The sequence below is a fragment of the Boleophthalmus pectinirostris genome, unplaced genomic scaffold (assembly GCF_026225935.1).
Source record: "Boleophthalmus pectinirostris isolate CB_2022bp ecotype Guang Dong unplaced genomic scaffold, ASM2622593v1 HiC_scaffold_15, whole genome shotgun sequence".
Taxonomy (NCBI): Eukaryota; Metazoa; Chordata; class Actinopteri; order Gobiiformes; family Gobiidae; genus Boleophthalmus; species Boleophthalmus pectinirostris.
Window position 1 is genome coordinate 21,678,528 of NW_026571070.1, and position 14,036 is coordinate 21,692,563.

The 14,036-nt window shown below is 39.3% G+C and overlaps 3 protein-coding genes across 3 annotated transcripts; all 3 read right to left on the reverse strand.

The window, feature by feature from the left end:
* Positions 1–334: 334 nt before the first annotated feature.
* On the reverse strand, positions 335–6,219 carry hhatlb (hedgehog acyltransferase like, b). Its single transcript, XM_020925696.2, has 12 exons — positions 5,620–6,219; positions 4,823–4,960; positions 4,119–4,186; positions 3,781–3,894; positions 2,829–3,023; positions 2,322–2,531; positions 1,632–1,803; positions 1,412–1,556; positions 1,300–1,335; positions 1,018–1,219; positions 787–928; positions 335–724 (listed from the first exon to the last, which is right to left on the reverse strand). Exons 2-12 carry the CDS (start codon positions 4,926–4,928, stop codon positions 534–536), a joined length of 1,581 nt encoding a protein of 526 aa, XP_020781355.1. The 5' UTR covers positions 4,929–4,960; positions 5,620–6,219; the 3' UTR covers positions 335–533.
* Positions 6,220–6,347: 128 nt separating this feature from the next.
* Positions 6,348–12,377, reverse strand: gars1 (glycyl-tRNA synthetase 1). Its single transcript, XM_055150797.1, is given in 17 exon segments — positions 6,348–6,647; positions 6,711–6,901; positions 6,981–7,074; positions 7,248–7,357; positions 7,418–7,521; positions 7,600–7,744; positions 7,957–8,065; positions 8,147–8,311; positions 8,390–8,552; positions 8,639–8,788; positions 8,867–9,012; positions 9,609–9,685; positions 11,223–11,311; positions 11,381–11,522; positions 11,609–11,711; positions 11,787–11,888; positions 12,223–12,377. Coding segments are annotated over 17 exon segments (2,049 nt in total). The 5' UTR covers positions 12,268–12,377; the 3' UTR covers positions 6,348–6,533.
* Positions 12,378–12,637: 260 nt separating this feature from the next.
* On the reverse strand, positions 12,638–14,030 carry LOC110160908 (glycine--tRNA ligase). The gene is made up of 6 exons (XM_055150794.1): positions 13,957–14,030; positions 13,759–13,868; positions 13,590–13,683; positions 13,315–13,505; positions 13,020–13,119; positions 12,638–12,941 (listed from the first exon to the last, which is right to left on the reverse strand). The coding sequence occupies exons 1-6, from the start codon at positions 13,991–13,993 to the stop codon at positions 12,913–12,915; spliced, it is 561 nt and encodes a 186-aa protein (XP_055006769.1). The 5' UTR covers positions 13,994–14,030; the 3' UTR covers positions 12,638–12,912.
* Positions 14,031–14,036: the final 6 nt, after the last annotated feature.

Here is a 14,036-nt window from a genome sequence, read left to right on the forward strand (position 1 = left end):
GTCTGCTCAGACCAAGTTCTGTCATTGTGTCCTTAGGCAAGACATTGCCCACATTCATACTAGGCAAGACATTGCCTAGTATGAATGTGGTGTGTGTATGCGTGAGTAAATGGTGGTGGTCAAAAGACTGATGGTGCAGATTGGCAGCCTTGCTTCCATCAGTCTGCCCCAGGGCAGCTGTGGCTATAATAATTGCTTACCATCGCAATGATTACGGTGTAGCACTTTGAGAGGATTTGTTGAGCCTATCATTATTATTAAAATCAACACTGGCCAGGAATTTAAAATGTAGCATCATTACTAGCATACCAGACCCAAAGAAAATACAGTAGCCTATGCAACAAAGGGAGATATTTATTACTTTGATAAAAGTATTAACAAGCATCATTGTAAATAATCATTAATCATTTTATTTTGCATAAACATTAATGACCTAAATGAAATGTTGTACAACCTCTAACAGTCAAAATTAAATGCTTAAAATCCCTGGTATTAAATGATCTGTAATACTGTTGGTAAACATTGCACTACTCTCATTCTGCCTTCTCTTTGCCCGGTTCGGGGGCAGGCTGGGTGGGGTCTGTGGGAGCGGCAGTGTCGAGAGGGGGGGCAGGAGGCTCAGGGTCTGGGTCATCAATCAGCGCTAGTCTCCGCTCTCTCTCCTTTATCACCTGTACCAGGCAGTAGGTCACAAACAGCACCATGACTGTGGTTATGGGAAAACCTGTGGACATAAAATCAGTGTTACACAATAGGGAAAAAAATAAACATTTTAAATTTGGCTACCTTTGAGCAGCAGTCTTTTAGCCACCATTTTAGCAAAGTCAAGACTGTTCAAGGCCAAAATATTAAACAATAAAATGCACCAAAAGTTGAAGGCATTAAAGATGGCTCTTAATCGCCGGGATCCTGCTGCTGACATTGCTGTCTGGGAATAAAATATAAACATGTATCAATGTTTCATGTATCAATATCAATCAATCTAAAAAATCTATAAGCAGTTGTTCACTCACTGACCTCAAAGGATGCAAAGGGCTCCATTGAAAAAAACTTGGCAGCCCACAGCTCAAAGTTGAGGCCAAAACAGTTGAAAAACGCCCAGACAAGCACAACCTTGCAAGGCCCGAGCCAGAGGATGGCTACTCCATAAGTGCACAGAGTGGCTATCAGCTCCTGCACCACACTGTCATGGCTCCCTCCCAGTGGATTATACACATATCTATTCAGCAGAATACTGTTCATCAGAGAGCAACTATGGATAACTATAGATGTGGCAAGATAACTGGACATTCAGCTTACTTGCAAAGCCAGTCGTTGATTCCTCTGTCAAAGTGTCTGTCAAAAACAAACAAAATCTTTCCTTTTAAATAAATCACAATAATCTGATTAAACAATGCATGCTTCCACATACGTTTCAGAGAACACATAGAGCAAAGTGATGCATTTTGGGGGCTTGGGTGGGTCGAGGTAATCCAGTCTCGCCACAGTACTGATGACTCCAAACATGACAGCTGCTTTAACCCAGTCATACACCAGGTTCACATAGGCCAATCCCACTGGAAACAATGTTGAGTGTTCAGTTCAGTATTACAGCTACAATATGACAAGGTTTCATTTGTAGAGGTTCAGACCTAGAGCCCAGTCTGAGAGGTGCTTCAGGAGCTTCAGGTCTGTGGGTATGGTCAGGATGTACATGAAATGAAACAGGATGTCCACTACAATAATGATGCCCAGATTCATGAGTCCATGCAAACTGATGTTCCACATCTCTCTTTCCTTTCTGCTCATGTTGCACCTGTTCACCTGCAGAGGGCAGCATACACACAAGACACAGTAGGTTGAGATGCCTTGACCTTCTTGTCCCAGACTATACTCACAATACAGTGTATGGACTCAAACCTTACAAAAGGCTCTTGCAATATAGTCATTCAGATTATTACGATATGTGTGCCACATTGTACGATGTCTATGATGTGTGTACCACATTGTACATTCTTTATGAGGTATGACATGTTTTTTTCTTGTAATACACACATGGAATATTGAGCTCAGGATTGTGGTGTCATATCTCATAGAATTTTCAGTCTAATATTTAAGATTTTAAGCTTTTAAATGTGCCATTTTGGTGCCCACTGCTCCTGACAGGTTACCCCAGTGTCTTTGAAGAACAGTCAAATGCAGAGAATGAATTTACTCACGAGGGGAATGTGTACCTTAAACTAGCATCTTCATAGACATTTTTGCACTGCTGCTTCAAATGTGGTAGATTTTTTCAATAACTTAATAAGCTTTGTAGTTCTGAGTTTTGATATTAAATTTACTTGAGCATAGAACTGATCAAATGTCATGATGGGTCCGAAGTAGAAGAATGGGAGGTAGAAGTTGTATTTGAGCAGCTCCAGGATGTTGTAGTTTCCATCTTTTCTCTCACAGTTCTCCAGTGCAAAGCTGATACAGCGCATGATGGTGAAGCCACAGCCTCCATAGAAAAGTACATGCCTCAGTTCAAAGTCCCCCTCCACAAAACCTGCCTAAGACAACACAGGAAGTTAGAAGATACTACTAATTCTAGCTGGTGTAGCTAAAAATTGGAAATAGATTCACTACTAATTTTGTTACCATAATTAAAGACTCTTTTTTGACAATGAACTGACATTTTAAACACAAAATAATAGTATTTATAATCTTATACCAGTTCAGATAAAACTCAAGATCATTCAGGAAAGGTCAAATTTGGTCTTGTTTTTATATCAACTACTCTCTGATTTTCCATACTTTTGAAAACCCTAGGTACTCATTTATACTGGTGATAAGATGGTGATGTTTACCTGCCAAGACACAAAGGGCTCACACTTGAATGAGGCCAGAGTACAGAGGCCAGTGAGGAAGCAGAGCCAGCGGATCTTCACCAGAGAGATGCTGTAGAGCAGGATGCAGTGGGACAGCATCAAGGTCACGTAGGTCCAGCCCATACTGGTCCAAACAGCTAGGACCCCATAGACCAGAAACACCAGGGACCTGTACTGTGGAGTTAGAAGTGGTGTGTAAAAATAAATAAATATAAAATAAAAAATAAAATACATTTAAAAAGCTGGGGAAAGCAGTACTTTTTTCTACTTAATTATAGGCCTGCTACATAATCCTACAAGATTATATTTTTCATATACCTAATGTAACTTTTCTGGTTGATTATTCGTTACCTGCTTGTTGCCATGATGTTATTGCTTTGCCTAGAATGTTCCACAGTATGGCATTAAATGCGTCCATCTCCACAGAGACAAAGCAGGTGAAGCAACAAGGCCAAGATACAGATCAAATCTGTAGAGAGGCGAGGAATGTATATTTTTCTAGATATTTAGAGCAATAAAATAAAATGCAACCAACATAAATGCTAGATAGATACATTAAATGCTCAACTGTGGAACATTCAAGTCATCTAATTTTCTTTCTTTATGATGAGTGGAATAAACCATATATTATCTAGTGGCCAAACATGCTTGGTGTCTCTCTTCAGATTTCAGAAGCTAAACAAGACTGGGTTAGTACTTGGACTGCTGTTGTGTCCTTAGGCAAGACACTTCACCCACATTACCTAGTATAAAAATGGTGTTTGCGTGTGTGGTTGGTGGTTGGAGGAGCCGATGGCACAGATTGGCAGCCTTGCTTTTGTTAGTCTGCCCCAGGGCAGCTGTGGCTACAATACTTGCTTACCACCGCAGAGTGTCTGGAAAAGAATATAAGACTAATGCATAATCATTATTATTTGCTATAGTGAATCACCTGTGAAACCAGCAGAGTGCAAAGCTTGGCGAACAGTATATGCCCTGAAAGAGCGAACAGGATGTGATCTCTGAACGTAGAAAACCACATCACCCACTCGAAGTCCGCTGTGTCCTACAGATGAAGAGATGGAGTTTAATTATCTTTTAATATACACCACTTAACAGTATTGCAAGTTGCAATGTTAGTCTAATAAAAATACAGAATATGTTGCCATTTATTTAGACAGCAGGTGTAAAAATGACAAATATCACCACCAGTAAAAAGCAGGTAAGCATAATGTGTTACTCAATTAATGTGTACTAAATTATTCTTATTTATACTAAATTTTTTCCTACCATTTTTCTCCCGAAGTAGTGCCATCCGGGCTTAATGCTGCTTTTGAATGTTTTTCTGTTGGTATTTGCTGTAAAAAGAAAAAGTTCAGTTCATCAGTTTCATCTACATTGTCATTATAAAACACAAGAGGCGGCACCAAGCTATATTTTGTCTGCATGGTGTTAAAATGGACACTTGATCTGCCCTGAATGGTCAGCATAGCTCCCCCTGAACAAACTTTGTGTGCCCTGTATACAGCCGAATCTGAAGTACATGCAGTGTGTGTGGTTAGTATTATGGGCCATTGTAAAATAAATGCCAGAGAATGTGATTTATATTTAGCTTCTGACAAAATAAATCCAGGCATCACAGTTTACGGCAGTGAAATTATTTGGTGAAATGTTATGTATTTGCTCTGTTAAAATTCGATTTCCTTTTAAAGACTGAAGTTGTTTGCATTTAACAGTAAAATGCATTCATAATGAAAATGTAGCACATATAAAATGCTGATGAAAGGAGCTTGGACTTGCATGCACTGATTAAATCAAATTAATTAAATAGAGCTCTCTGTCTTTGCCAATACAAACCAAACCACTACTGTATCTTAAAAAGGGGATTATAAATGAAAACAAGTAAACCATTATGGTTTCTTTTTGCTACTGGCCTATTCTAGCCTATCCCTTAACTTCACCTTTGCACAGTCCTATGTGTTTTTCATACTCACCACTGGAGACATCAAAGATCCAGCTTGTGGCCCAGAGCAGGGCCAGGCACAGCACCGTGTTGTAGAAATAAAGCTCATATTTGGGCAGTGCAGCTTTGATCCCCATTGCAGTCAAGAGAAAAAGAGCTCCCACAGCCCCTGAACACAGGAACATCAGAGGAGGAACTTTAAAAACAGGTTCTACCTGTGACATGGCAGAGGGTGTGACAGCACCTTGGGTCCCTAATCTTTTTTTAGAATAAGCAAATTGGAACTTCAAGCCATTCAGTGACCTAAGGGCTTTAGGCACAGGTGCAGCCTAATGTAGTTTTTAAATGGTGGCACAAGACAAGATAATTAAAGAACACTGCAATTTAAACTGCCTAAATATATTGGCAGATTAAAGTAAACATAAGAGTCAGGTAAGTATCTAAATGGGGAAAAAACAAAAAACGTTTGGACTATATTTAAAACTGACTCAAGGGCTTTGATTGAAACCGCAGCCTGGTTTACGCTCTCTTTACAGCAGTTAATCAAAGTATTTTATCCGCAGTCTGGAACATAAAAAATAGATAACAGGCCTATCAAAGATACTAAGAAGTCCGAAGTTGATGTTTTAGTTTTTTTTTAAGTTTTTTTATTCCATGCAAAAACAGCCAGTTTTACCTGCAGGTGCAAAACAAACCAAGCTTCATGTTTCCGGATAACAACAAAATTTCTCCGTCAAATGCACAAAAGTGGCACAGTAACCCAGCTACAGGCTAAATGCCATCGGGCCTGCTCCAGTCGTCCTCCGCAGCACCTGTTGAGATACTGACCTTGAACGCAGCAGCTGAGAGCTCGTAGAGTTGTTTAACGAAGTCCAGACGGGAAAGGTTCACTTCAAACCTGATTTTAGGTAAGTAAAATACGGTACTTTTTTCTTGTGTTGTGCATCCACAGAGTGGGAGGGCCGCGGGTCCCTTTGACCCCCGTGTGGGAGCTGCCGCTGCATAAAGGTGAACAAATGTATTTATACATTGACCACTGACACAAGGGGGCGGGACGAGGGGCTGCTAAATCAGTACAATAGGCTTCAAGAAACACTATACCAGGGGCTTGGAGTCACAGGCTCACACACCCAACCCTTAGACTACTGTCTTGACAAATTAAGCCCTTTGGAGATATGTTATTTTCAAATTACTTTTGTTATCTTACTTTGAAGTGAACCTCTGACACCTGCCATAAAATCTAGCCTACTACTACACTCTTATATAAACTTTCTCTAAAGTAGCCCGTGTAGGCCACAGCTTTGTTAAACACTTTCTTTCCCTAATTCTTCTCCTCTTTATCGCATATATACCATAACAGTTACATATTTCTTTACCATCCCTTGATATAATATTGCAGGTTTTAAATTACATTACATTTTCCAAGGGCTATTAACAGTAAACATGTTGTCACACTGTTGTTAGTCTCTAAAAACCTTTGTGTGTGCACAATGACCAAATCATCCAACAATTAAAAGGCCACCGTTTGACAATATAAATACACTCATACATCTGGGTACATATAAAAGACAAAAATAAGATTTATTATCACAATCATTTGGTGTGTAGAAACATCCCTCTTTTTTCTCCCTTTCAAAACAGCCTTCATTACTCAAACGGTCACAAAGGCGGCTCTTAAATTATACAAAACTAAACAGTATAATGTGGAATGACAAAATGAAATCTATAAAGAGTCTGTTTCATTAATCCTTTCTGTTGGTCTCTTGTCCTTCAAAAATGGGAAACTTCTTCTCCACTTCTTCCCAGGTCAAAACACCACTTGCCAAATCTCGGACCACTGCAGGCAGCTCAGCGACCTGAAGGACAATTTTGTAAGTAAGACAAACACACACTGTATAATACCATATATAACACCCTACCTCTGCTCTGATCTGCCTCATAGAGTCCCTGTCTCTCAACGTGGCAGTGTGTGGCACTGTGTTCACTGTGTCAAAGTCTATAGTGATACCAAAGGCCACTCCGATCTCATCTGCTCGTGCATAGCGCCTCCCAATGGACCCTGAGGAGTTGTCAGTTTTATAAGACACTCCATTTCTAGTCAGCTCTTCAGCTACAAAGACACAAGAAACACAACTCAAATATGAGTTATAATGTTATTATTTATATGATTGTTTTTGTGTAATACTTACAAAGCTGGTGGATAAATGGCATGAACTCCTGGTTTGAGCTCAAAGGAAGGATTGCACATTTGTATGGGGATACAGGTGCAGGGAAGCTGAAATACTGATAAAAATAAAAGTGTATGTTTAGTTCATGCACATATGATAATGGAATATTATATAGTAACTGCTGATTTAAAGATAGCCCACTCTAAAAAGCCTATAATAACCACAAAAGTAAACTGATCCCAAAAGATGCTTTAAAGATGTATGAACAAGCAGCTGCATGTGACCTACCGTCCTCTGTTCGTCTCCTTGTCTGATGTGGAAGGAGTGTTCAAATATAGAGTACATGATTCTCCCAATGCCAAATGATGGCTCGATTACATTGGGAATTATCTCCTCCACTAAAACAAAGAAATGTTTTCATATTACAAAAGTAAGCTCTAGATTTCTTTGTTAAACACTATGTAGAATTATGTCTTACCGCAAAGTCTTCTGAAACCTTTTCACACTGACCATGTCTTTAGTCAAAGTGAATATTTTTCCCTCGGTTTCAATAGTGAACTCTCTGAAAGGACCAGAGACATCAGTATGTAATGATTTAGGATTATTAATTTAATATTAAAGCAATCAAAATACAGCCTACCCCTTTTCACTGAGAAGCTTCTCTTGGTCACTTATGTAGCACTCATCACAGACAGACAGATAATCCAGGATCAACTTTGCATCTTTTTTGTATTCCTTCCCTATGGTGGCTTTGTTAGCTTCAAACTGGGTCACATTTACTACTTTGTGTGAAATTGTTAAGGAAAGCAACGGATGAACAATATTTTATAAATATTAGTAGCTATGAGATTACTAAAATTAAATGTTACATAAAAATAGGTTCATATTACCTGTCAGGAAGATCTAAAACTTTTAGATTGAAGATTTTATGGATAAAATTAGCTGGACACTAAAAAACATTGGAAACGAAATGCATGTCCTAGTAAAACAAAGGATATGGGCTCTTTTAGAGGCTTTTCAGCAACTAGAGGGACTCTGGTGGCCCTTGAATGGCAGGTGAGGTCATAGCAGGAGCGATCTGCACAACCCACAATCTCAATCCAACCCTATGGAGCCAAATACATGCATACTGATTACAACGTTGATATTATTAATGCATTTGAAAAGGTCAGACATAGTGAACTTACATAGGAGGTAAGAGACTCGGCATCCCAACAATCACAGGCGTAGTGAGCCATCTCGTTCTCCATGTGCTGTCGGAAACGTACTTTATCTTTGGAGAGACCCACTTTGAGAAGATACAAATAAATACGGCCAATGAAGTAGCCCAAGACTGAGTTGTTGATGACTCCCTTTGGCAGAGGAGACAAAAAATATTGATCAATATTTTAAAATGGTGAAATGTATTGTTTAAAATAAGTACCACCCACCTGTTCTACTGCATCTCCTAGTCTCATGATTTGTGCGGACTGCCCACTGGTTTGGGCTTTAGAAGAGAATAGTATAATTTCCAGGTCGGCAACACTGGAGAATTTTGGATGGACCTTTTCATTTGGGTCCACAAAATGCTCTATTTCAGCCATAGTGAACTCCCTGTATGCAAGGTGTTACATAGGATTACTGAATGTATAATACTTTCCTACAAAAAAATATAATTAAATAAAATTAAATTAACAAACCTGACACGAATTAATCCAGAGCGGGGCGAAATTTCATTCCTGAAGGAGTTTCCGATCTGAGCAGCACCAAAAGGAAGCTTTCCTTGGTTAAACTCCAGTAAACGCTTGAAGTTTAGGAACATTCCTTGAGCTGTTTCAGGCCTCAAATATCTGCACAAAGAAAATATTTTAATACATCTTATTAAATGTGCTTTGATTTTCATACAGTGTTCATATAGTGATGTGTACCCAGGCATGTTGCCACCAGGGCCAATGGATGTCTGAAACATGAGATTGAAGGAGATGGGAGGGGTGAGTTCATTTCCTGTGGAGGGAGACTTGACGTTGTATTTCACAAACAGATCAGCCAAGTCCTGCTGTGAGTAGTTGTCCATCTGAAAATCAACATCATTTAATTAATTAATAACTTTTCTGGTGGAAGGTCTGTCATCTGATTGTCTTAAAGGAGATGTTATTGTTTTGCCAAAAAAGTTCCACAGTATACCATTATTTATATCCATGGAGGCAGGTGACATCACCAGGCCAAGATATAGGTCTATGCAGAAGGACCTGCTCACAGTAAGAATGCATGCATTTTTTACTGTAATAGTATAAAAAAGAGATAAGTTTGATGCTATACTTTGGAACATTTCAGGCAAATGCAGGCCCTCCACCAGGAGTTATATAGTGCACCTTTGGGCTATAAACTATCGATCTCTTGTCAATCTCTAAAAGTAATGATCCATTATTTATAGCTGAAGAAGATGCTTTTACTGTATATGTAAGCATAACATGGTATATCAATGTACAAAATAACTGCAAAGCCTCGATCTCACTCTTAATGAAAACACAGCATGCAGATAAAATATTACAGAATCTAATTAAATTTGAATTGGCATATTTATCTAACAATCACTGTTGTTAACAAAAATCAATATTCATCCAAAGTTAATTTAAAGAGATTGACTGTATGCCTTGACTGGACACATACCTGAGTAATTACATCATCCATCTCAGTTGCCTTTTCGACAGAGCATTTCTCATCGGACATCATCTTCTTTAGGTGTGCTGCACAAGAGAGTAGTTTAACAAGTTTTTAAAAAGAGTTGACAATGCCCCCTCCCCCAGTGCCTTTCCACCCAGTAATCCCTCAGGACGAGCAGGTAGCAGCCTGTTTGTCAATGAAAGGTAAAACTGACTAAGCTCCACCATCTTTAATTAATGGGAAATACTGATAACAGAAAGGGTGCTAGTTATATTATTCCACTTGAAGGCCTAAAAGCAGATTTTGTCTGTGTCTTGCCACTCAGCATTTAAAATGATTGGATACTGAACACTTGTAGCAAGTTTCTTAGCTGTTTTCAGTGTTGGGAGTAACGCGTTATAAAAGTAACGAATTACAGTAATGCATTACTTTTTGCTGTAACGCAGTAATGTAAGGCATTACAGGGGAAAAAATAGTCATATTTTACTCGGTACAAATGTGAGTAACGCGCGTTACAATGTTTTTTTAACCTGGATTGAAGTGGTGGGTTTTTCTTCATACAAATTCGCTAAAATCACCTCGATATCAGCAGCGGTGAAACGCCGGAGATGCGCCCTCATAGACCTTCAGGTAACCGCGGGCGAAACGACTGACAAAGAACTCCACGCTGTTTAGACCTGGTTTAGACCTGGGTCAGTTCTGGTTTAGGCCTGGTTTACACTCGTCCCTCCCTCTATCGCAGTTCACTTTTCGCGGTCTCGCTGTTTCGCAGATTTTATTTATTTTATTTTATTTTTTGTGTGCAATTTTGCATGCCCTTTTTTTTTTTTTTTTTTTTTTACATTGTATGAATGTGTATTGCGTTCCTCCCGCTGCGTCCTGACTGGCCAAGGGACTCCTGTCTCCTGTACAGTACAAAATGTGTTCAGCTGCCAAATTTAAATACATGTTCAATCTCTAGCAGTGTGATTCTGAAGTGCTGTACGGTTGCAAGTTTTCTCCCCAACGAAACCCACAACGTCGACGAAACGTTCTGCACCGACAAAGGCTCCTGCACTCGCACCCAAAAGGCAGAGGAAGATGCAAACCATCACACAAAAAGTTGGACTTCTGGACACGCTGAAGGAAGGTAGAAGTTACGCGCTGTAACAGACTCTTGCACCGGCTCGGGTACCTGCAAATAGTTGCTGAAATCAGGGCCGCGAGCCCGAGCAGCAGGGTGACAGCCGCTCTTACCTCCGTGAAGTGCGGAGCAGAGCCGCTCCTTTCTCCTGCGGTCACCTTCGAGCCCGTCCCTACAGTGAGTCCTGTTTTAGACCTAGTTCAGTTCTGGTTTAGTTCTAGTTCAGTTCTAGTTTAGTCCTAGTTCAGTTCTGGTTTAGTCCTGGTTTAGACCTGGTTTCGTCCTGGTTCAGTCCATATACAGCGCAAAAGTTATTTTGGTGAGAGTAACTTAAAGTAATGCAATAGTAATGTAATGCCTTACATTTTAAATGCAGTAATATTGTAATGTAACGAATTACTTTGAAATGACAGTAATAGGTAATAAATAACGCATTACAGTTTCAAAGTAACTTGCCCAACAGTGGCTGTTTTTGGGAGATATATTGTCAAGCTTGCCTTTCAGGAGGTGGTCAGCACGGAAGCATTCTCCTGTTTTGGAATCCTTCACCATATAATCTGCGAATTTGTCCACATGTCCAGATGTTCTGAAAAAGATAACGCAATTTTCTTGTAACAAACAACATTATTTAGTTAGGTTTATTAATCGCCCATACTTTAGAACAGGCTCTGGGGTCAACATGGTACAGTCAATCTCCAGGATCTGCTCCTCCTGAATGAAGTGCTGCCTCCAGGCCTGCAGTATGTTGTTTTTTAAGGCACAACCAACTGGGCCAAAGTCATAAAGGCCACTCACACCTACAATACCGATGTTTAGATATTATTTTCACACTTTTGCTTGCACAGTTATGAGTACAAGGTCAGCATTATATTTCCAGTCACACCTCCATAAATTGCAAAAGCCTGATCATAGAAGAACCTCCTCTTCAAAGTGTCCTCCATCTTTGCCCTGTCAACAATTTCATCTTTCGGCTGCAGGGCGAGCTCCTGGAAATATGTATATGTATAAGTGTTAAAGACAGCTTTAGAAAATCAGAGCAAAATGATGGAAATGCATTGCACCTTTGCTTCAAGGGTCTTTTTCCGAGCTTTGAGTTCTGCCACAGCTTTGTTCAGCTCCTGCTCTGAAACGCCCTGCTCCTTCAGCTGGTGCACCAGATCTCCCTACAAAAAAAAACAAACAAAAAACTACTAGTCAAGTGTCACAAAGAATGTAGCCTAGTTCCATTTGGTGAAAAGCAAACAATTATCATAATAATAATAATGATAATGCAGTTTACAGTGTAATCTAACTTATTATTTGGACTTGAAACAGTCTTTCATTCTCAAAGTACATGAAGATCAACACCCACTTCCTCATCAACGTGACAGGTCATCTGAGATAACTGATCGAGGTATAATTTAAAAAAAACATAAGTCTTGAAACACGTATCTCAGTGAAGTTTAATCATAACCAACTTTGTCTTGTTAACATGATAATGCCATATTAAGCACGTACCTGTTGCTTCACAGCGTCTCGTAATGGGGCGAGTACTTGTTCCATTGCGATACTGGTCACAGGTAATCTGCTGTTCTGCCGTCTCCTGCGCTCTGCTGTCCTATACGCACTGATCTGTACTCGCGCTCTGTTTCTGTTTTGTTTTAAGGGGGTGGTGCCTCCTCACTCGCGTGGCTGAAACTCCGACTTTATGTTGCATCATGCTCTCTGTTGCCTTCAGGATTCTTTCTTGCTCGCCTTACCATTGAGAAATTTACAATGAAATGATACGATACATTATATAAACTAGCTCTCTCTTTAAGATAGTCAAAGCATACTTGCGCTTCTATGCATTTTATGACATTTGTAAGTTGTGAACAACTTTTATTTACAGTTCAAGTTAATAAAAGTTATTAAACATAAGACATAAGAGTGATTTGAATGCAAGTGACCAGTAAGTGCTGGTTTGTTTTATTGAAATAGTTAAATATTTGTATCCAGTCTGAATGAAACCTGGAATGGTGCATTGTTCCTCTTATGAAGAAAGCAAAGTTACAGTTTCCTCTTTTAAAAACACAACAAATTGTACATAAGACCAATGAAATGTTGCTTATAAGAGAAAGTTCCTGTGCAAGCGTCCACGACTGTTAATACGATGAATACATGGCATTGTGGGGACTGAAGAGATTTGGTGCTCCAGTCCACAATAGCTTATGACAGTATAGTTGCATTTTTCATCCCTGTGGTGCATACACAAAATGATTGTAGGTTCCTTAATGTGACAGCCAGGCTGCTCTACTCTTCAACAGTCAACTTGCCAGTCTCCTGTCCTTCAAAGATGGGGTACTTGCTCTCTGCTTCAGCCCATGTCATTGTACCATTGGCCAAATCCCTGACGATGTCTGGAAGCTCAGTGATCTGAAAAAGAAAAACACTTTATATTTCATACATACACTTAAAACTATACACATTTCATTGTAATTTTATCACTTGTTTCTTCTTTTTTTTTTAAACAATGTAGTCCAAAATACCATTCATACATATAATAAAAATATATATAAATCAGCGTTTAAAAATATATTATAAGAAAATATAATTGATGCCACGTCTTACCTCTGCTCTGATCTGCCTCATTGAGTCCCTATCTCTCAGCGTGGCAGTGTGTGGCGTTTTGTTCACTGTGTCAAAATCAATGGTGATGCCAAAAGACACTCCGACCTCATCTGTCCTAGCATAGCGTCTCCCGATGGACCCCGAGGAGTCATCAACTTTGTGAGACACACCATTTTTGGTCATTGCCTCAGCTGAAAAAGAAAAACAAACCGACAAATAATCAATTAGGGAATGTGTAATGCATTTTTTAATGAAATGAACACAAACATACTCACAAAGTGCTTTTACAAAAGGGATGAACTCTTGGTTAACGCTCAAAGGCAGGATGGAGCATTTGTATGGTGAAACAGTGGCAGGGAAGCTGAAATACTGCAGAAAAGTAAATAAATCTCAAGCAATCTTTTAACTCCAGACTTGTACATGTACATTCAAAGTGTTACTTACTGTTCTTTGTTCGTCGCCTTCTCTGACATGGAATGTGTGCTCAAAGATGGTGTACATGATTCTACCAATCCCAAATGAGGGCTCGATTACATTTGGAACAACTTCCTCCACTGGACAAAAAAAATAAGCGTTTACTATATTGAAAATGTATCTCCAGTGAATTAAACAGTATTTTAGTTTTACTACTACAAATTTTACCATGGAGAGTTTTCTGTTGTCGCTTCACACTGACCATGTCCTTTGTGAGTTTAAACGTCTTGCCTTCAGTCTCAATGGTA